The 22,435-nt window shown below is 44.0% G+C and overlaps 1 protein-coding gene across 1 annotated transcript in view; it reads left to right on the forward strand.

The window, feature by feature from the left end:
• Positions 1-545: 545 nt before the first annotated feature.
• astn1 (astrotactin 1) overlaps positions 546-22,435 on the forward strand; it is a gene marked incomplete at both ends in the record, with an annotated part of 161,393 nt that continues 139,503 nt past the window's right edge. Inside the window, one exon of the mRNA XM_080546888.1 lies at positions 546-831. Within this exon, the coding sequence (XP_080403014.1) occupies positions 546-831 (286 nt within the window). The remainder of the gene's footprint in view (positions 832-22,435) is intronic.

Consider the following 22,435-nt stretch of genomic DNA (forward strand, 5'->3'; position numbering starts at 1 on the left):
AGGTATCATCTGACCTGATATTGAAATATGTAAATTCTATGAATATAATGAACTGACTGATAAGTTACATAACTTATTCATGGGACTCATTAAGTGAACTGCATATGGGTAGAGCCATAAATTCATATTTGACTGAAACTGTAATAAAGATATTCATTTATTCAATACCATTTAGACGAATAGATACATGTTGTTTTTGTAGAATACACATAGATACACGTTTTGTGGAAACACTTTCTTTAGCCGCCCCCCATCCATGGCGCAGTATTGGGCTCCTGGTCCAGACCTTTTCCACATGGCTTGATGTAAGACAATTCCCCTAACAGGGTCAAAGCAACCGTGTCCGATTTTTCTCCCTATAGCAACCATCCAACAGTGATAGACAACATAATCTTTAACCATGTGATGGTGCATGCATATGGAGATTTGTGAGAAAGAAAGAGGCGTTTATTTATTTCCCCAACCGAAACACCCCGGATCTTTGTGCGCAGAACGGGAGACTCAGACCGGGATACGAAGCCGCGCTGGTGATGCTGACTGGCACGATGATGGAGCCCAGATTATCGCTCGTGTCGCTCGCCTGTATCCTCTGCTTCCAAGCCGGCGACATACACGGTTTGCACGACGACGACCAGTCCCAAGACATGGAGTGCAAAATGAAGAGTGTCACCGTGTCGGCTCTGCCGTTTTTAAGAGAAAACGACCTGAGCATCATGCACAGCCCCTCGGCCTCCGAGCCCAAGCTGCTGTTCTCCGTCAGGAACGATTTTCCCGGGGAGATAGTCGTCGTGGACGATCTGGAAAACACCGAGCTCCCCTTTTTCGTGTTAGGTGAGTTTTTGGAATACACGCTTTCTTTCCGTGTGAACGCCACTGTCACCCATCCCGCCATCCTGTCATGTTTCCTAAATCTAAATGGTTTATTTTAACTGGAGGATTAACTTAATATAGCCTGGTACACCTGATAGGAGTTCGTTCAGTGTGGACATGCATGCAACCAGGCCCGGATCATATTGACATTCTCCCACCGGTCCACGTCTGTGGATAAACACGCTGTAAATGCGCCTCGTTGGAACGAGCGTCTTCAGCGAAACAGCAGCCGTATTTGAGACAAACGTTATATAATACAACGGCGTATACATTGATTTATTATTGATAACATCTGTGCGTGTGTGTGTGTGTGTGTGTGTGTGTGTGTGTAATCAGTAGCATCGCTGGATGAAACAGCAGGCCGCAGATGATGATTATGCTACTACATGCTACCGTATTGTGCCGTATTGTATTGTAATGTCATTTATTATTTCACTCAAATCAAAGCAATGCAAGAGTATGCGACCATTCAAACGGCACGGCCGAAGATGCAAGATAAACAGGTTACAGCTGTAGAACCCTGTGTGTTTACATGGAAGTGCTACTGTAACAGGTGCACATCACTACTCGTGACGTTAGAATTATAAGGTTCTATCTCAATTTTTGGTCAAAATTGAGTTTTTTACATAATCTGATCCATTAGGTGTTTATTAATGTCTGTGTGGTGTTATTTAAAAAAAAAAAAAACATAATGGAATGTAAAAACTTTGACGCTCAATATCTCTGAACTGCCCTAAGCGGAGATAGAACCTTATCATTCTAAGCTCACGTACTGTTTACCATTTTTAGGATAGCTGTTGGTTTCTTCTGTTCGATAGTAGTTTGTGTGGAGTATATATTATCCAATTGATAAGCTTTACTTTCTCCCCAACAAAAAACAACAACAACAACAACAACAACAACAACACGACAACAACAACATATATTGTTACACAACCGCTAGACTTGTTTTGGGATGTTTTGGAGTGTTTTGGGGTCTCTGGCTGCTGTCCATGGTGCTGATATTAGTGACAGGACCAACTGGTTTACAGTACGTAGCTCTCTTTTTTTACTGTGTTGAATCTTCCCCTGTAGACACGGATCTATCATCAGATTCACCTGTTCCTCCACACATTTCTAATCCTACATGTAACCATTAGGAGAGGATGTGAGAGCTGGGAACATTAAACAGAACATAGAGCAGGATTTTTGGAGGGCAACTTCATAGAGCATTAGATGTTCTGCTTATAATGTTGGCAGCTGTCCATGGTGCTGATTCCACTAACAACTGGTGGAGAACTCCAGGATTTTTTACACAGACTCCGATTCTTGCTTTCAGAGTTGATGCAGTCGAGTCCTTCTCCAAAAATGAATAATACTGCCAGTCAGGACGTGTGTGTGTGTGTGCGCGCTTTAAAAAATGATGGGCTAGAGAAGATTGTCATCGTCGACAAGACATGAACGTCTTTGTTGTTGTTTGTTGTGGAATTTGGAATGGAATGGAATGGAATGGACTTTATTTGTCATTGCTACAGTACAGGTACCAAACAACGAAATTTAGGAGGGGTGGCTCCCCTGGTGTTAGGAAAGGGAAAACAAAAAATTCACATTTGAGAAAAAGCACAAAATCACACGGTAAGGTAAGGAGCTGGTTTACATAAATAAAGGCTATGTACACAATCCACTGTACTATACTGCACAGATAGTCAACTAGGGCTGTCATATTGCACAAAAGTATTTTTTCACGTTATTTTAAAGTGTCACAGTTTGCAGGCTTGAAATGTACATGTTTGTGCCTCAGCACTAGCTGCCATACAATCCGTCCGGACTGTCCTGGGCCCAGAACTTAGGCCTTTGCTGTGTTCAGGGACTTGACGGCCCAGTGGTAGAAGCAGTTCTTCAGTCTGTTTGTCTTAGCGGCCGGGGTCCTGTACCTCCTATTCGAGGGCAGCCTGATAAAGTGTACGTGTCCAGGGTGGGTCGGGTCCCTGGAGATCTTGGAGGCCTTCCTGAGACAGCGTGTGTTGTACAGCTCTTCCAGAGAGGGGAGGGGGGTGCCGGTGATCTTCTGTGCTGTTCTCACGACTCTCTGTAGCGCGTTTCTCTCCGCTGTTGTGCAGCTGTGGAACCAGTTGCAGATGCCGTAGGTGAGGATGCTCTCCACTGCGCCGTGGTAGAAGGCCACCAGTATCTCCTGCTTGTTGTGTTCTTTCCTGAGGCATCTCAGGGTGTATAGCCGCTGTTGTACCCTCTTGATGGTGCCTTTTGTGTTGTCCTTCCAGGCCAGGTCATCCCGCATCTCGGTTTACTCCCCCCCAATCCTAACCTTACCCATCTGGGGGTGTGTGAGGGAGGACAACAATCGGGGTGGCGGTAGCCTAGAGGTTAGAAAGGCCGTCTAGCAATCGGAAGGTCTCTGGTTCGCACCCCGCCTCAGGAGGGAGTTTGCATGTGGCATTGAGCAAAGCACTTAACCCCTAGTTGCTCCAGGGGTGCCTGGATATGGCTGACCCCTGTGCCTAGAGCAAAAACACAAAATCCCAATTGACGGACAAGTTGATTGCATGGCGCTAAAATCAGTAACCCAAAAAATACAAACCCTAAATCAGTCTTTAGGGGCAACTTCCCCCTCATGTCAGTTTGGGACGGTTTGAAACTAAAGGGAACTCTGAAATGTGCTGGCCAGGCGTTCCCTTTGTTTGTCTCTGGCCGTGGTCCAGGGTTCTGGATCTGACAGTGTCACTTCTAACCCAGAAGCCTTTTAGGAGCGCAGGCACCTGACACGACAGTAGCTTCAGTACAGCCGGCCAGGAGGTGGGCTGCGGTGGGGCTCTCGGCAGGGAAGTTTAAAGGCTCGCTGAAGTTGTTGTGACAGTTGTTTCCTCGCGCCTCACAAACCCTGCTTGGCTGTGTCGTTGGTGTTGTGTTGACACTTGACACAGTCTTGGCTGTGTGAGATGTAGTGTGCCTGGGAAATAAACGTTTGGGTGGGAGTTGAATAACAATACAGTAGTTAGCGTATTTGTGAGGTCCTCATTGTGAGTTTGTTTCCCACTGGGACCATATATACTGAACATGTATGCACTCACTGCAGTGTAAGTCACTTTGGATAAAAGCGTCAGCTAAATGGCATATATTAATATTATATTATCACTAATCGTGCTCCTATAGCTGTGTAGTAACACTGTAAGTACTCTATCAACAATATTAACAATGGCTTATTTTACATAGTGTCTTAATGAATTATTACATGGTAATAATAGCATGTATAATGAGTTACTACATGGTAATAGCATGTATAATGAGTTATTACATGGTAAAAGCATGTATGATTTCAGTTATGGGACCATGGGGCATCGTGGTATTCAGATGTTGTTTTGGTCACCATGGCGACTGCACCTGGTCCTGGAATACATTTTTCCTCACGATGACTGATGGATAGATGATTCACTTACTTGTCGACAAAATTGTACTTGTTGTAAGTCGCTTTGGATAAAAAGTGTCTGCTGAATGTAAAAATGTTAAGAACCAGCTTGCGTGCTTGTTGTGTCACTGGTGAGGTTTGAACCGGCGACCTTTCGTAAACCATTATTAGATTCCACTTTATTGTCATTGCAGAGTACAAATACCAGACAACGAAATGCAGTTTAGCATCTACCAAGAGGACGTCCTTGTGGTACGAGGGCTCCGGTACAGCTGAGCTGGAGGTCAGAGGCAGGGCTACTCCTCCTGAGAGCTCGTTTCCAAACCACCGCCGCTATGTTTGAACAGTGGTCTGGTATTTTCTTCTGCCTTTGTTTATAACATCCCACTCTTGTACCAGTGCTGCTTCTGTGACTGAACCCAACAAACTGAATCCAGACCCTCAGTATGTACCTCGTAGTTGTAGAATGGATAGGGTCATCGTCAGTGTTCAGCTAATTCGGTTAGCTAAATGAAGACAATTAGCATTTGGATAAGGTCACATTTAGCACTTAAATGAATACATTTAGCATAATGCAGTTAGCATTTAGCTAAGGTTATTGCTTCTACTGGTCATATCACAGTGGTTTAATTAGACTACTAAGTATTCACAGCTGTTGTAATGAAGCTAAAATCCAATTGGACTTCAACAAGATGGGAGATAGGGGGAACACAATTACATGCCAATAGATGTCAGGTCAAAATGTATTGGTCATATGCACAGGATGCAGTTCTAAATTGTACAAGGAAATGCTTACTTGGCCAGCTTCCTCTCCATAGTGCAACTATGATTATTATTATTATTAATAATAATAATAATAATAATAAATAATATAATAATAACACTAGACTAACTGTTAGATGAAGTGAGCAACACAATACAGTAATAAACAGCAGCAGTGATAGTAGTGATTGTACTGTAAGTGTATGTAAGTGTATGTGTGTGTGTGTGTGTGTGTGTGTGTGTGTGTGTGTGTGTGTGTGTGTGTGTGTGTGTGGGTGGGTGGGTGGGTGAAAGGAGAGTGTGTGTGTGTGTGTGTGTGTGTGGGTGGGTGGGTGAAAGGAGAGTGTGTGTGTGTGTGTGTCTGTGTGTGTCTGTGTGTGTGTGATAGAAGAGAGCGAGTGTGTGTGTGTGTGTGTGTGTGCGTGCGTGCGTGCGTGCATGCGTGTGTGTGTGTGTGTGTGTGTGTGTGGTTGATGTGCAGAGATCTTACGTGTAGGTGAGCAGCAGCTAGGGTTGTACAGTATCAGGCTATTGCAACCTAACCTCAACACCATAAAGAATCACACAACAATGATTAATTTCCACAAAAAGTACACACAATTTACACTACAAGACATGCAGCTTGTAAAGCACTCAAGACTAATTGGATGTCTATGAATTATTGACAACAAATGAGAGAATACACAGTGCCTATGAAGTAGAAGTGCTGCATACTAATAGAATTCATTTCACATGTTATTTAACACATACTGAAACTCACACCAGTAAAGCAGACTTTTAATGAAAATCCACATGGGGGAGTTCGATGCAATTGCATATTCCTCACACAAAAAACTTTTCCCCCCCTACCGTAACACAAACTGCATATTTTAGACAAAATCAAATATGTGTGTCAGCATGAATCATAAACACCAGCGTTTGCCAGGAGGCCTAGTCGGTGAGTGACAGCAGTTTCCATTGAGATCCAGTTGCTTGTTGAAAGCGGAACGGCAATTAACCTTTAGCAATAAATTAGGTGTTATGGCTAAGGTAGCAGTTTGCACTGGCATAAACGTTTTCCTCAGATTTGTTGCGCTCTATATGTCTTTTCATGGTTTTAAAGGTTAAATTGAAGCCACACGTTTATAGATACCAATATTTTAACTCTTTCCCACACATTAGAGAGCCAAGAGAGAGATAAATGACACATCCACAACATTTATTGAGTCTGCAAGTCACGTAAGAGATTTGTGGGAAAGGCCAAGTACCGTCATGTACCCACTACTTACAGTAGTCTGACTGGTATTATGTGCAGTTTGCAAGTGGAATAACAACGACTCAAACCTGGCCTTAGTAGGAGTGAATTTTCTGAGTAAAGTATTTGTTATTATTTTCAGCGAATCACACAGCTGGGGGAGGGTAGCTGGGGGGACGGGGTGTGCTGGGGTTTGATGATTGATGCGAGGTAAAGCCAATGGCTACGCATCGTCCGTTTCCGATGCTCTTTCCATTGGCTTAATGAAGCCAGGCCACGTCTGGTACCAGAAGAAGTCGTCTCGCATAGCCAGACCTCCACATTAAAAGTCCTTTGGGGGTCTGGAGAATGTTTGAGTAGATTAGATTGGATTAGATTAGATTCAACTTTATTCACATTGAGTACAAGTACCAGACAACGAAATGCAATTTAGCATCTAAACAGAAGTGAAAAGAGTGTTATAAAACATGATATAAAAACATGATAGTGATAGGTACAGTATGGCAAGTACGTTAGTTTGAGGTATAAACAGTTATGAGCTATGTACAGTTACGGCATCTTATGTACAGTGCGGTATGTACAGATGTATTAAATAGAGGCTACATCAAACAGAGGTATGTGCAATGTGCAAAAATATGGTAGGTGCAAAGGCAGTATTTGTAAACAGCAGTAGTGCAAAAGGGTAAATGAGTGTTCACATTGACCAGGGGCGTGTGCAAACCAGCAGTAGTGCAAAGGTTAATTTGGGTTATCCACAGGGGCTGGGGGGAGGAGGTGATACTGAGAGTCATTGGCCGATGTGGTTGGACGGAGTGATGGGAGAATTCATCTAGTGGATGAAGATGTGAGGTATGTAGTTGGTTCATCTAGTGGATGAAGATGTGAGGTATGTAGTTGGTTCATCTAGTGGATGAAGGTGTGAGGTATGTAGTTGGTTCATCTAGTGGATGAAGATGTGAGGTATGTAGCTGGTTCATCTAGTGGATGAAGATGTGAGGTATGTAGTTGGTTCATCTAGTGGATGAAGATGTGAGGTATGTAGTTGGTTCATCTAGTGGATGAAGATGTGAGGTATGTAGCTGGTTCATCTAGTGGATGAAGATGTGAGGTATGTAGCTGGTTCATCTAGTGGATGAAGGTATGAGGTATGTAGTTGGTACTGGATGAAGGTGTGAGGTATGTAGTTGGTTCATCTAGCGGATGAAGGTGTGAGGTATGGAGCTGGTTCATCTAGTGGATGAAGACGTGAGGTATGGACTCGATTGGTTTGAAGTGTGGCAAGGCTTCCCTCATCCCTCATCCAATACATGTTTCCTACTTCCTGCGAAAAAAAAAGGATTTCACTCGGCGTTCCAGTTCTAGGAAAGCTCGGGTCTCTCAATAAGGTTACAGCAGAAGAAGTAGCGCACGTCGGCCTACAGTACGATATACGCCCTAACCTTATTTGAAGTGTGAAATCAACTTCACCCAGTGGCATGTTTGACTTCCCACCCTATATGACGCGTGGAGCTGAGAGCCGGGAGCTGAGCTACTGTGCGTCAGAGGCGATATCTCTCCGGAGGCTGAACTGATCAAGCCCGGGCCTGGGGCCTGAGTTCTCTGTGCAGTATTTGCTGTGGCAGAGGCTTGTCTTCCCCACAGAACACGCTGGAAGGCAACTCTAGCTGTGAGCCGACAAATCTCCAGTTATAGGAAGTAATGCGATCATCACGTACAGTGGTAGACCTTGGGGTGAGAACTGAACTTGGGTGTGGGAGTAGTGGTGGTGGTGGTGGTGGCCTGGTGGATAGTGAGTTGGACTGGTGATCAGAAGGTCATGAGTTCAAATCCCACTAGTGTGCCCTTAAGTACGGCACTTCGCCCTAAGTTACTCCAGGGAGACTGTCTCTGTAATCTCTAATTGTAAGTCGTTTGGATAAAAGTGTCTGGTAATAGGTTCCCTTCATCACCAACACACATACAGCCTTTAACTCACATATTTAATAGTATAGTAATAGTAATAGTATATTTAATGTACACACACATATACACATACAGTATATATATATATATATATATATATATACATATGTATGTATAATTATATTTATATAACTTTATACAGTATATAACGCTAACCTATATACACTATTTAGCTAATGCTTTTATTCAAACCAACTTACATTGCAGTGAGTGCATACATTTTTCCTGTCACAACCTTCTGAAAAGTTCTGAAAGTGTTGTTAGCTCCATGTTCTACCACCTGAGCCACAGAAGTCCAACACACACACACACACACACACACATGCACACACCACAGGCTACTCTACTGTATATAACTGCGTGACAGCGTCTGCAAAGGTTAATGTTCATGAAGACCGTTGTTATTAATTATGAAAGCTTAGCGCAGAGCGGGGTCACGAAGGCCAAGTGGAGGTGGTTAGTTTCTGCTTCTGAAGAACAAAGGCTGCTGATGATGATTATGGTAATGGTCCGAGGTCTTGCGCCTTACAAGGTGTGTTGTTACTTCACTGCAGGGGCGGCCGGTGGAGGTAGACATCGTAGGACGGGCTCTGCATTGTAATGCATGGATTGAGGAGTGGATGAAGGATGCGTGTTTCCATAGAGATCCGGCATTTACAAAATGGCACCGGTTGACCCAGAGTGCGTGGCGTAGGAGACAAAGTATAAAAGTGTATTCCATGAAGTATTAAGATGTTTCAGCTCGTGGTTTCTCCCTAGTGGTCAGCTGTATGACACATTTAGGCTAGGTAAGGGCACCCCTGGATGATGTCATCAGCATTCGCCAGGTGAAGACAGGTGCATGCTTACCTGTAGGACACCCGAGCTGGAATAGTTTTTTCAACAAATGTTTGCTTGAAATTTCATTTAGTTTGGAAAGGAAGGAAGTCCCTTTAGGATTGCTTTCATTTGGTTGGGTTGTCGCAACATATCCTTTACTTTGTCGTGCATACCACCTGCTGTGTATCATGGCATTAGCCTAGTATTTCCAGCTACAAACATACACGCCTACTCATTCATCCTCAAGCACCAACAACATCAAGGAGAAGCATGTCAACTACCGTGAGTAACCCAGCGCAAGGTGAATTGATGCAAATGAAGTGAAGGTTGAATTAAAGTGAACTTAGTTAGAACTCGTGTTGTTGATAGAAACCGGGCTGATAGAAAAGGCCATTACAGGTAGAAATTGGAGGACGGGCTCATTGTAATGCATGGAATGAGGAACGGTATATCAAATGCACACTTGGGTGAATGATGGGCCTCTTGCCGTAGAGATCATTGCATTTACAAAACGGCATTGATTGACCCGGGGTGCTTGCCGTAGCAAACAACTGGAATTCAGAAATGTCAGTTGGTCTAATTATATGATTAATGGAAAGACACGGTTTACAGAGAGTTTTTTGCTCAGCTAAGAGACAAAAATGCAGCTTACGCCTTAAAATCCTCTCTCCACCATTAATACTTCATGTCCCCTTATTGGTAATGCAGCGTTAACAGAACTCGGTTAACACATGCAGCGGGTTTGAAGCGATTTTAATTAGGTATAATGGGTTTCCTTTTAGTACCCAGTGCACTGAAATGCACTACGCACACACACACACACACACACACACACACACGCACACACACACACACACACACACACACAGAGACACACACACACTGCATGTGTACATACACTCACACACAACAGAGTGTGATGGTTTCCCATGCCCGCCCCCCTCCTCCCAGCTTTTATAGCAGATTGAATCTTCAGTGAATTTGCACCAATATTACTTTTATGCTCCTGGTGTAGATAAGGAGAGGCAGGGCGAACTGAAGGCTGGAGGCGGGTGCTGGCGAGGTATCTAAATGGCCACCTTTAGCCTTTTAGCCTGGAATTCTTTACAAAATCTATGCGCGACATCGAGCTAAGGGATGGGGTCGCGCTTTGCTTGCCAAGCAGCGTTTCAACACAGAGAGAGAGAGAGAGGGAGGGAGGGAGGGAGGGAGAGAGAGGTGAAGAGAAGAGAGGAGAGTGAATGGTTTCCATGACAACGGGGCCCGGTTCTTTTTTTTTTTATTTTTTTTTTTTACTGGATGTCTTGAAGAGAGGTGGTGTTTTTAAAAGTATGTACAAGGAGAGAGAGGGAGTGTTAGCATACTAGGCTAGCAGTCACATAAGATCACCTCTGTTGACTATCTAATAACAAAACTAACTGTGTGTATTGCACAGCAAGTGTTGATCTATTCTTTGGCTGTTCTAATAAGTCTTCTGTGAATAATTAGGATGAAGCAAAGTCATATTCACCTCAGGCGATAATATAGCATCACGCATATTATTGGTAGGCCGTTCCAGTAAACACAGATGATAATAAGTAGAAATTTCAAGATGCAGTACAGTACAATAGGTCAGGGAGCATCCATGCATTATTGATGTGTGTGCTGAGATCTTTGAATGTTTATTAATACCCCATACAGCTAGGCTGCTTTTCAGTACAAGCTGCATGCACTCGCTTCCATCAACGATAATACAGATTTCTTCACAGAACTTCTAAAGGATGTTTATACGGCCATCTCAGTCAGTAGATGATGTGTTGATCTAGTTTTCGCAACTGTCTGGCACGGCAGATGGTTCTAATTCGACTCGGGGGTTAGGGGGTGAGATCAACTGAGCGCAACACAGGGAGCTGGAATCTATATGCAGGCGCACGTGTACTACTGAGAGCCGACACTGGACAAGCCAAACAGAGTAACAGTGGTTAGGAATATTCCTCTGTCCCCTCTGAAAGACCCTCCGGCGGCTCTGTAATTTATGGCACGCCACGGATAGCTGCCTTGAGAGAGTTCTTGAGGCAAATAAAAAGAAGATTGAAAGATGTTTCAAATCAAATACAAAGCAGCTGCTGAAACATGCACAGAGTTCCTACAAGGACCCCAATTGAAATAAGCCAGTGGCTTTCTTGGGTTTTTATCCTGTTAGTTGACCTTGTATGTAATATGTACTTTCATGTACCTACTTCTGCAAATCTTCTAATAAAGTTTTCAATCAATCAATCAATCAGACGAAGGCTCGCTTAAATTCGAGCCAGACGCCAGAGACCTCTAGAAGTAAGGTGCAGTACTTTACTTGTTTACAAACGAACAAAAATCTAGTGTCGCAGAGGTGGTTGGGTGCACCTCGAACCCGCGTGTGACGACTAACCTTGTCTCAGACATGTAGGCGCTAGTTCCTCAAGGCTAATGCCGAGGCTCCAGCTCAGTTGGCTAACTCTGACTTGTGACTCGCAAGAGACACACAGGTTCAAATCCAGCCGGGGTCACACCTAAGACTTCAGCTCAGTCAGCTACCGCAGTCTCGTGCCGTGCAGTCGACGACGACGACCTAGATTTGAACCCAGCCGGTTCACAAAAAGCGTTGACTTCTGTTCTCTCCTGCCGGTGCCAAAATGCCAATCACGTATGACAGGCTGGCATCGAGACGCGCCGTGAGTCGAGTCCACATCCACTCTACCGACTAATAAGATTAACGCCTCTGATTGGCTCAGCGCCAGGGCGGTGGAGTTAGTATATTCTTCAGATTATGAACTAGCAGAGAGAGGTTTTTCCGATATCTATTTTGACACGAAACTGGACCGTTTAAAATCCACACAGAGAGTGGGATTATTCCATTTGAACAGCTCCCGGTAAAAGTGTTAGCCCGGGGAAGTCAAGAGTGCATCAGCCTGGAGACAAATTACGCCCCGGTACTGTACAGCTACTCCTGTAAAGTACTGTAGTAAGATAAACGCCGGTGACTCGAATTGGGGGAAACTTTCTGAGTGACACCCCGGGTTGGCGGCGAAGGGAGTTGACCCTCTTGTTTCCGCCTAGTGAGGAGGGACTTCCTGCCTGTTCTATCTCTCTCTGAAGGAGCTCTCATTTCAGGCTCCCTCCTCCACAGTTCGTCTGGGCGGTGATCCGGCTGTCTCACCAAAGGACTCCGGTCTATCTTTCTCAGACAGGGGGACGTTTTTTTATTTCCATTTCCATCCACCTAATCTACTTGGAGGGGCTGACAAAGGAAATGCCATGTATTGAATTCATTGAATTCAGAAGATTTTTTTGCATAGTGCTGCTTCTCGTGGTTGGAAACCCTTTTTCTAAACGAGATGCCGGTGCTCGAGCTACTCGACTACTCTGGCCGCGTCGAGGGGTGAGGAATAGTGTGGGGAAGGTTTAGCGTGCCGTGGGGATTAAGGGACATTTCAACCGTAACGGTTCCGAGCGAGGGTTATTCTCACGGCATAATGCTAGCGGTATGTCAGCTGTAGCTGTACGTCAAATATTTACCCAGTGGTATAATTTTTTTTACTTGTCAGGGAAAATGCTCTCAAGAAGAGCTCCCATACTGTATAGATGGCTACACTATCCAACACTGATAACATCCTGGCAATAAAGAGTAGGCCTAAACGGTCATTTAAAATGCAGACAAGTTAAAGCAAGGATTTACTGTAAATTGCGCATCAAAATTGGACTGAGCTAGCTCGAATTTTCCTGAAAGAGAATAATTTAAAAAGTAATTCTGCCACCGGATGGACAAAATGGAGAGTTTAAATGCCCTTTGATCTCATCCGATGTTTACTCTTTAATCGTGACCAGTGAGGGATGTTATTGGACAGTGATGCTCTCCTCTTTCTCTATCAAAAGAGGCCCTGTGTGACATTACCACAACAGGAAGCCCAACAACCAATCATCACTCATCACTACAGCACTGGCTCCTCATTGGCTGTCGTCGACCACTCTAGAACCATAGAATTAGAATTCCTGTCCTGAATACTGTGGCCGCGTTTGTGAATTCGCTCTGAGAGCGCCGGAGCGCACACTGGGTTCAACGTCATAAAGGGACTGAGTAATTTGATTGAGGCATTCCATGAGTGCTGATCAGATTTCCTGAGTGAATTTATGAACACAGCCTGTGTCAGTCGTTTCTCATATGAAACATTGAGAATAGTTGTGTGATAGTGAGAAATGTGAGGTGATGAGGTGGAACACAATAACCAAACAGGGACAATGCAATTATGGGGAAAGCAATTATTTGCTGTTGAATTCAGGCTTTCGCAGACATCTCTTCAGTTCCAGTAATCTTTTTTCATCTCCTGAGACTTCAAATGTCTCTTTCTTTAGGTCATCAGAATAAAGGTCGTGCCATCTTCTTCTTTAGAACCCCTGCTCGCTAAAAGATTAAAGCAGAGATGAAAGACGTTTCGCAGTGTTTATGACTCTGCTTGTCCTCACCCGCCTCCTCTTCTGACTGGAGGTTACAGCACGTGAGCGGAGAGAGCACGTCGACTAGCACACACTTTCAACCTCTTCTGGGGGCTCCTGTCGTTAGTCTGTAAGTAAGACTGACAATTAAGAGCCGTCGGAGAACAGAGGTGAGCAGTAGAAGTAACTATTCCGCTAAGATAAGTGCTAACTAATTGTCAGTGAGTTTCGGCACCCCCGGGCTGTGGCTGATACCGGCTGTGGCCCCCCCCTCGCATCGCAATTGGTTTCCTGTGAAGCAGGAAATAGTAACGCCACAGGCCCGGTGTCATGTGTGCACACCATGGAGGCGGGGCAAGGCGGGGGGGTGCCGGTGGAGGAAGAAATCGAAGGCCGGGCTCACAATGAGTAATGCTTTTACTGACGTTACCTGTCAGGAATTAGGCTGGACCGCTCAGTAAACATTTGTAAACATGAAAACATATCAGAATGTTCTTAACACCTTATTAAAACACTGGAGAGATTACTGACGGGGGGAGGGGGGGTTGAGTACCTGAGGAAATACTGTTTACTATTCTTAACAGTGTGTTAGTTGAGGATCAATATATGTGATGTGGCCTACTGAGGTGGTGGTAGCCGAAGGGGACAGTGAGTTGGACTGGTGATCAGAAGGTCGAGTTCAAATCCCGAACACCATCACTAGTGTGCCCTTGAGTAAGGCTCTTAGCCCCGAAGTGACTCCAGGGAGACTGTCCCTGTAATCTCTAATTGTAAGTCACTTTGGATAAAAGCTGTTCTGCTAAATGGTAAATATGTAAATATGTAAATACTGAATATTCCCTCTCTGGGCTCTGAGTTTTGAAGCCTTAAGAGCTTTGTGGCACATCTGCCGCGTCCGTATTTAACTCCTGCCACACTTTGCCTAGCCCGTACTGCCTCTCTTCTCCACAGCATCTACCAAATGTACCGTGTAACCTTTCACAAAAGTACAATGCGTTGCTGTTCTGCGGGATGATGATTCAGACCTCTTGAACTTGTCACCTGAGTGGCTAATGCGGCACGTGTGTCACCTTCAGATGTTCTCATGACGGCGACCGCTCGGTTCTGTACGGCGGGAAAACAGCACACGTCGTGTGATAGAGCTGTGTAACAAAAGACGTCTCAAGAGTTGGCGTTGGAGTGTACTTGATGGAAGTACTCGGTTGGCCTGAGTACTTGACTTGAGTGTCATGCATGATACCTGTATGAAGTTCTTCCCATAGTCAATACATGTGTTCCATTGATCTGTAGCACATATGTGTCACGTTCTGATGCTTTGGTCCATATATCGGAATCTGACGTAATGATCCGACTTTTCTTTCGAAAAACGTGAATCCATTTCCGCGCTGTTGAAAACCAATGACACATCGCTAGTCAACTAACACAGCTTGTTTTGTGAGCCTGCTAACAATGTAAAGTAGTGTTATAGTTAACGAGGTAGCAGTGGGGATTACTCACCGAATCGATTGCATTGCAGTATTTTGGCTTGACTAGCGAGTTTCTGTTGTGATTCTCAAAAACGTTGAAACATATTTCCAAATGTGTTTCAAAAGAAAACATTTTGATTGGTTGCCGATATGCGGACCAAAAGACTAGAACATGGCACATATTGTGTTTGCGTCATATAATACAACACTTTCTATATACTATTATAACTATATCTTCATGGATGGAAAGTCAGACGACTTTCAGGGCACTGCTCTCATTGTGATCTACCTCATTCTCCTTTCTGTGTACTACTTTGCCTCATCACCTGCCGATTGTTGAGCTGTAAAGTGAAGAAGAAATGAATGTATTTTTACCGGGGCTGTGTGTGGTTTGTATGTGTGATTAACTTACTTCCAACGCCATGTTGATGTATGTTGATCCAACTATATAAAATGTTGTATAATATGACACAAATACAATATGTGCTACAGATTAATAGAATTAATAGAATGTATTGACTGTGGGAAGAACCTCACTGCATGTATTGAGCGAAAAGAACCCATTTCACATTCTTGCGGTAGAATTCACTAGAGACCTTGTTTTAGACGGCTTGTTTGAGGACCAGACGCTAGACTAAATGCCCAGGGGGTCAGCTGTTTAAGCCTGTGTGGGAGCTTCTCCCTATGTTACAAAGAACCAATAAAAGTGAAACCCAACATCTCATTGTTACCGGTCCACGACTTTCTTCCACAGGTTTTGCTCGAGGATATTATATAGCAGGGTAACCTTGACGACGGCTATTCCGTTGGTTTCGCAAGCTCCGAAATGTTGACATGATTGTAATGACTTGTGTTTTTTTCTTCTCCTTCATCTTTCTTGTTTTGCATTTGTAATCTGTTTTGGAGTTTGTCTTCTGGCTATTCATCTCGCCGTTTGCAGCGAAATGGTTGTTTGGTCTGGATAATGAACGAACATGATACCCCGGACACGCTAGGGGGACAAAACCTAAGTAAATGAAACCATTTCTCATGCATTAAGACACATTGACATTGATTCATTTTCGGGGGTCTAATTTGCTGAATGTCCTCTGTGCTCCAGAGTTCCTTTTTCTGGGGCCTCGTCCACAGTCAGTCCCAGAGCGTCGGGCCGGCGGGTTCCACAGCGGACCTGCGAGCCGCCAGAAGGTCAAACCGCCACCGCTAGCCACCTGAACATACGCTCATTATGCTCCCACGGTCCCCCTGCTCACACGGCTCCAACCAATCACAGCTCCCACGGTCCCACCGCTCACGAGGCTCCAACCAATCACAGCTCCCACGGTCCCACCGCTCACGAGGCTCCAACCAATCACAGCTCCCATGGGACCACTGTTCACCAGGCTCCAGCCAATCACAGTAGCGGTTGAGGTTCCTAGCTTGTTTACCCAGAAGCAGACTCTATGGGCCCTATTATGCACTTCATCAATAAGACGAGGCGGTAGATCTAAACTTAAGACGTGGAGGCGTGGTCAAGGCCACTTTGCTATTATGCGTGCTGTAGTGGGCGCCTAAAACCCGGCGCTAAGCAAAGAAATTAGTCATGGGTGTGTTTTGGGCGTCTTCTCAATCAACCCAATCAGCGTGCCAGGTGCCATTCCCTTTAAGAACCGGCTGCGTTGAGTCATTAGCGCTATGCTATTATGGAAGTCCTGAGAAGGAGGTCAGCGCGCTTCTCTGCCTCTCCCTTCTGAAATAAAGCATTTATACTGTGACCGTAATTGACGTCTTGCCGTGGAGCCACGTGCGTGTTCATGTGTGCCCACATGCATGCGCAAACCGCGGAGGCGCGCTCGTGTTTCAAAACGTGCATGAAGTCTAAACTTAAGAACTTTTCAAACCACTTCTTAGCGATAGGAGCAAAGTCAGATCGCATAATAGCAGGGGCGCCTAGTGCACTTCATTAACATATGAACACTCCCACAATGAGCAATATATGCACGGGAGTTTTACGTCTTATGTGTGGGCGCCTATCGACACCTGCACAATAGCAGTAGCGCGTATGAAGCGCATAATAAGGGTGGGGGTAGGTCTTAACCTGGCGGTGCGTCTTAATTAACACTTAAGACGGCAAGTTAAGAAGTGCATAATAGGGCCCTATGTCTGATACTGCGTGAACTCTGGTCTGTTTTTTGTTCTTTAATTCATTGATCTGGTGTGTTAACATCCCATGCCTCATCAGATGCAGGGAAGAGACTCATCCTTAATTCAATGACACTCCATTTGTTATCGACTGCAGCAGCCTTTCTGCATCCAGATTTGATGAACATGCGCACACACACACACACTCACACACACAGACAATCACACACACACACACACACACACACACACACACACACACACACTCACAGACACACACACAGACAATCACACACACACACACACACACACACACACACACACACACACACACTCACAGACACACACACAGACACACCCACACACACACACACAGACAATCACACACACACACACACACACACACACACTCACAGACACACACACAGACACACACACAGACAATCACACACACACACACACACACACACACGCAGACACACACACACACACACACACCACAGCAGGTGATGATATATTACATCTGTTCTAATCAGCGTATGATTTTTTTGGCATTTAGAGATTTGTCTGCTACCATTATTTCTGTTAGATTCATAAACAAACTAGTTTCTGATCTGCCATCTGCGTTGACAGATGTTATCATCTCACCCCCGAGGCGGAAGATCGACGACCTGTCTCCAAAGCTGAACATGAGAGATTGTATTTTTTAGGGGGGAAGCATTCACAACATTTGCTTTGCATCCCACCCACCCCCACCATATTCTATGCTATTCTTCCAGATCCTTGCTGTAGCCTATTACAATGCTGCAGAACGGGGGTGGGCGGGGGTGGCTGGCAGCTCTTAACTTTTATGCTTAAATTAATCTGAAGGGTTTTCTCTCCCCTCCTAGAACAGTAGGCCATCCCTGTCAGGGACGACGTCCTTGTTTACAATGCCAATGTTTTTTTTTTTATTCAAAAGACAAATTAGCTCAATGTAAAAGTTACTTGAAAACCTTCAGATCCATTTAAGCATAAACGTTTTTCCCTCCCCTCTAGAACAGTAGGCCATCTCTGTCAGGGACAACTGCCTTGCTTACAACACAAATATTTTTTTTATTAAAAAAGACAAATTAGCTCAATGTAAAACTTAATTGAAAAGTGAATGCTTAGAAATAACCTCCTAACCAAAACACTGCATTCCTTGTGGGGGATTGAATGACAGGATATTCCAGTAATGTCCTCTGCATGCTTATGTCCTTTCCATTCCGTGTTTTCTTGGAACTTTTCAAAAGTATTTATTACACGAATGACACAAACTCACCCCCATTAATCCACGCCACTGCGTCCTTCGCAGTGAAACATGTATTATTCTGTTTACACGACCACTACATTTAATTAGTGAAGAACAATTCAAGTAACCCCCCAGAAAGGGAGAGTGCTTTCCTTAATTACTTCCGAGATGAAATGTTAATAAAGCTGTAAGAAGAACTCCACACGCAATCAGAAAACCATTAAGTAGATGGAGGTAATCCTGCAGGAGGGGATAAAATTAGAAAGTGGCGAACACAAAAAAAACAGCAGCAAAGCCAAGGGCTCCCTCCATCTCCAAACAAGAGAGAATGGAGATGACGATCAAGATGAAGCCAGCACAGATCTAATTACTGTCACACTATTTTAATGATCACAATTAGGTACGAATTTTTCGGTGGGTCTGGAACATTTTTCAGAGTCTGAAGATAGATGAAAATCTCCTCCGCAGTTGCCATGGGTCCCAGGCAGCCCCCGAGGACGACTCCCACCGCGGGGGGCTCCATCAGTCACAATGGGCCCAGTGAAGTGGCTAATCTTATCTGCACATTTTGGTTTGTTATTAATCTCGTCTTCAAAGTGTCTGGGGCCTTCCCTCTTCAGAACGGAGAGAGGAGTCATAATGGTCTCTTTTCTCCGTGGGATGGAGGAGGCTCCGAGTCATTTTCTCCACCATCTCTCACAGCGAATTTCTTACAGTTCCATTTTTCAATTAGCCAGCGAATATTATCATTTCAATATTAACCCTCATTAAGAAACATGTTCTTTGCTATGCAGTATCTGTGCGTGACGTGACTATAAAACATCCATGCATTCGGCTACAATAAGCCTGTCCTCCGATTACTGCTTCCACCAGCCTCCCTTGTTCTGTATGCACATAGGACCTTGTGTTTTATCAAGTCTTTTATTTGACTATATTATATATATATATACAGTGTATATATATATATATATATATATATATATATGTATATATATATTATATAAGTATATTTGCACATCCAGGAAATTGACTTGGTGAGGTTGGTGCGTAGGACATATAAAAAAACAACATATAAGCAAAAATAACTTAAAAGACGATAGCAAAAAAACTATCTATACAATAAATTATGTAGGCTGTAAATTAGAACGCCTGTATGCCCTGCGGCCTACCACCACCAAGGCTGGTCCCTTATTTCATAATTCATGAAAATGAATGGCGTCTGATCAACAAAGCACCATATTCACAAACTGCGTCATGACCAAGGTCACTCGTTATTGCTGTCGTTAGAATTTCAAACGCGTCTTTGTGATGGATTTATACACGCTGTGGAGCCACGTGGGGTCGTTCTCCCTATGAAGTGACTCCCGCTTGGTCTTTGTTGATAGAAATGTGGCACCATAGAATCCGAATAGGCTAACAGAAATGCTACATGGGATAATTGATTTTTTTTTGTTCATTCAGATGTCTTTCAAAAACGGAGATGCGACGAGAGGATCGAGCGCGTTGCGATTGAATGCGATTAGCGCATGCGTTCTGTCATCTGTCATCGTCGGAGGGCAGTGAAACGAGTGGACGCTCTTGTTCGCTCTTGTTCACCACAGTATCTTTGATGAAAGTATCTGTTTTCACGGGCCCAACGTCTGAACCCCTAACCCCAACCATTTTGGATGTAGGCTATTCTGTCTGGTGCAGGCTCTTTAGGTACACATTCCACTGCATTGCCTGATACATTATTATAAAGTAGTCTTCCCTGTCTTAATTGCCCACTGACATAAATGCTTTACCAGCCCTGAATGAGAACAGCTTGTCAAGGTGGCCATGACGTCATATGTTCTCACCCCTCAAGAGCAGAGCCAGTCAATATCAGGTTAATTGCATGAAAGCACATTAGCACTCCTAGCTCATCGCTGTCATTTACCTCCATTAGCATGAATTAAGATTAGTGCTTTTCATTTAAAGACACTCAGAAGGGGAAGGCAATATCTTCTGAAAGGCAGTGGAGTGAGGCCGGAGTTGTTGTTAGAGGTATGTCTTCAATTATCATTAGACTACCGGTAAGGCAGGGCAAAGTTATTTAAATAGCACATACCGGTACTGTATTCCAACAACCGAATGCAAACTCATAGTGCTTTACATAAAAACATAAAACATATCTATCTATGTATCTATCTGTCTGTCTATCTGTCTATCTCTCTATCGCTGTTGCTAAGACAGTTTTGAATGGCATTATGTTTCAAGAGGCTTTTGAGACCTGAGATGAATTTAAAACCTTGGAAGACTAGACTACTGTATCAAGAGATAACAGTAAACATGTTCCTCCAACTAATGATTTAGCACGCCTCCTTGTGTGTGAACGAAATGCAGTTTAGCATAGCATCTAACCAGAAGTGCAAATACTGATATAACACATACTGTACTTGATCAGTATGGGACGTTGAGAGGTAGTGTAGGAGATTGATAGCAGTAACCTATGTACAGTTAAGGTATCTATTATCTAGTATTCACTACCCATCTTCCGTCGTAGACTGAAGACCCATCTCTTCAGGTTACATCTTAACTGCTCCTCCTGAGACATCTTCTGACCCTCACCACTACGTCTCCTAAAGACACCCGCTTTCCCCTCTACTGTGTCCCTAAGAACTTCTACTGCCCCCCTTGTACTGTTTCTCAGTTTCTCCAGTAAAAAAAAAAAAAAAAGTGTTAGTGGAAGGCGATAGGGAGAAGGTTTTTCCTTCTATCAGTGGCCCCGGGCCCGAGCTAGATAACTCTTCCTGCAACGAATGATGGATTGCTGATTCACATGCTTAGTATTCAAATGTATTGATTGTAAGTCGCTTTGGAATAAGGTGTCTGCTAAATGCCAAAAATGTAAATGTAAATGTAAATCTATGTACAGTATGGTGTAAGTTAGATGCTATAACAGGCTATATCTCTCAGATATCATAACAATCTGGATGCGAGTCTTTAACACTGGATGACTTTAGTGTGTGTCCGCCCCCCATTTGTGGTTAATCTCTCTTAATTCTCTGCACTCACGTCAGTTCGTTATGTCTGAAACGAACGGAAAGTCTATTAATTCTTTTTACCATAATTGCGAAATTAGTATCCTAGCACGTTTGTTGTTTACAATAATGACTCCTGTAGCGAAGTATCATTTAGCCATACTGCAATTAGCGTCTCAAAACGTACATCTTAATTCAACCTGCGTTTCACACAGTGCAACAACCACGGGATGCATGCAGTCATTATCCCTCCGAGGCCGTAAGCCCGAACACGCTTTATTTGGAGTCTGTAAACCGAAGAGTAAATTGAAGCATCACTTGTCAGTGGAGCTTCTCTCTCAGGTTTGCAGAGCAGAATAAACAACGTATGAAACAGCGTGTGCAGCTCATCCCCACTGCTCCCGAGCAGCCGGAGTTTGTATTAATTTTAGCGGCCGCAGATTGGTTAAGATGTGAACGGAATGCGATTCATTACTCTACTCTTTTTTTTTAAATTCTTGGAATTCACAACTGATTCCGTTGGGGGGGGAGAGAACAGTGCAGGTAGTATTTCCACAATGTTTGCATTTCTGATCAACCTCGCGAGACTGAACGCTCCGAGGGACTAAACTCCAGTAAACTGTACAGCTAAAAGTCTTGTCAGCAGTTGGAAACTCTCAAAGTCTCAGCGATAACCACAGTAGACTCTATAGGGTATCATTTGCAGGGAGGTATTAAAAGCACCAAGGTTGGAGCCTTCATTACGGCTGTCATGCCTGTGGCCTCTGGTCCCGGTGATTTGCCTATGCATGTTCCAACAAGCGTTAATGAATACAGCCTCTGCACTTGAAGCCTATCTGCCCCCATATTAATTAACATTATTACAGCCTTTGCACTTAAGGTCTATTTGCTGCTGTAATAATTAACTTTCCCTTTGACCCATGTGCAAGACCGGACCATAAAACCTAGATGTACATGACATTACGAAAGAAAGATGCATTAGTATCATGAATACATTAACCTACTGTTAGAACAGTCCATGTTGCTAGTAGTCTCGATATGCTGACATTTGTGGTACAATGACGTTTGGAATTAGGTAAC

Source organism: Nansenia antarctica, assembly GCF_963989245.1.
Source record: "Nansenia antarctica genome assembly, chromosome: 16".
NCBI classification, from domain to species: domain Eukaryota; kingdom Metazoa; phylum Chordata; class Actinopteri; order Argentiniformes; family Microstomatidae; genus Nansenia; species Nansenia antarctica.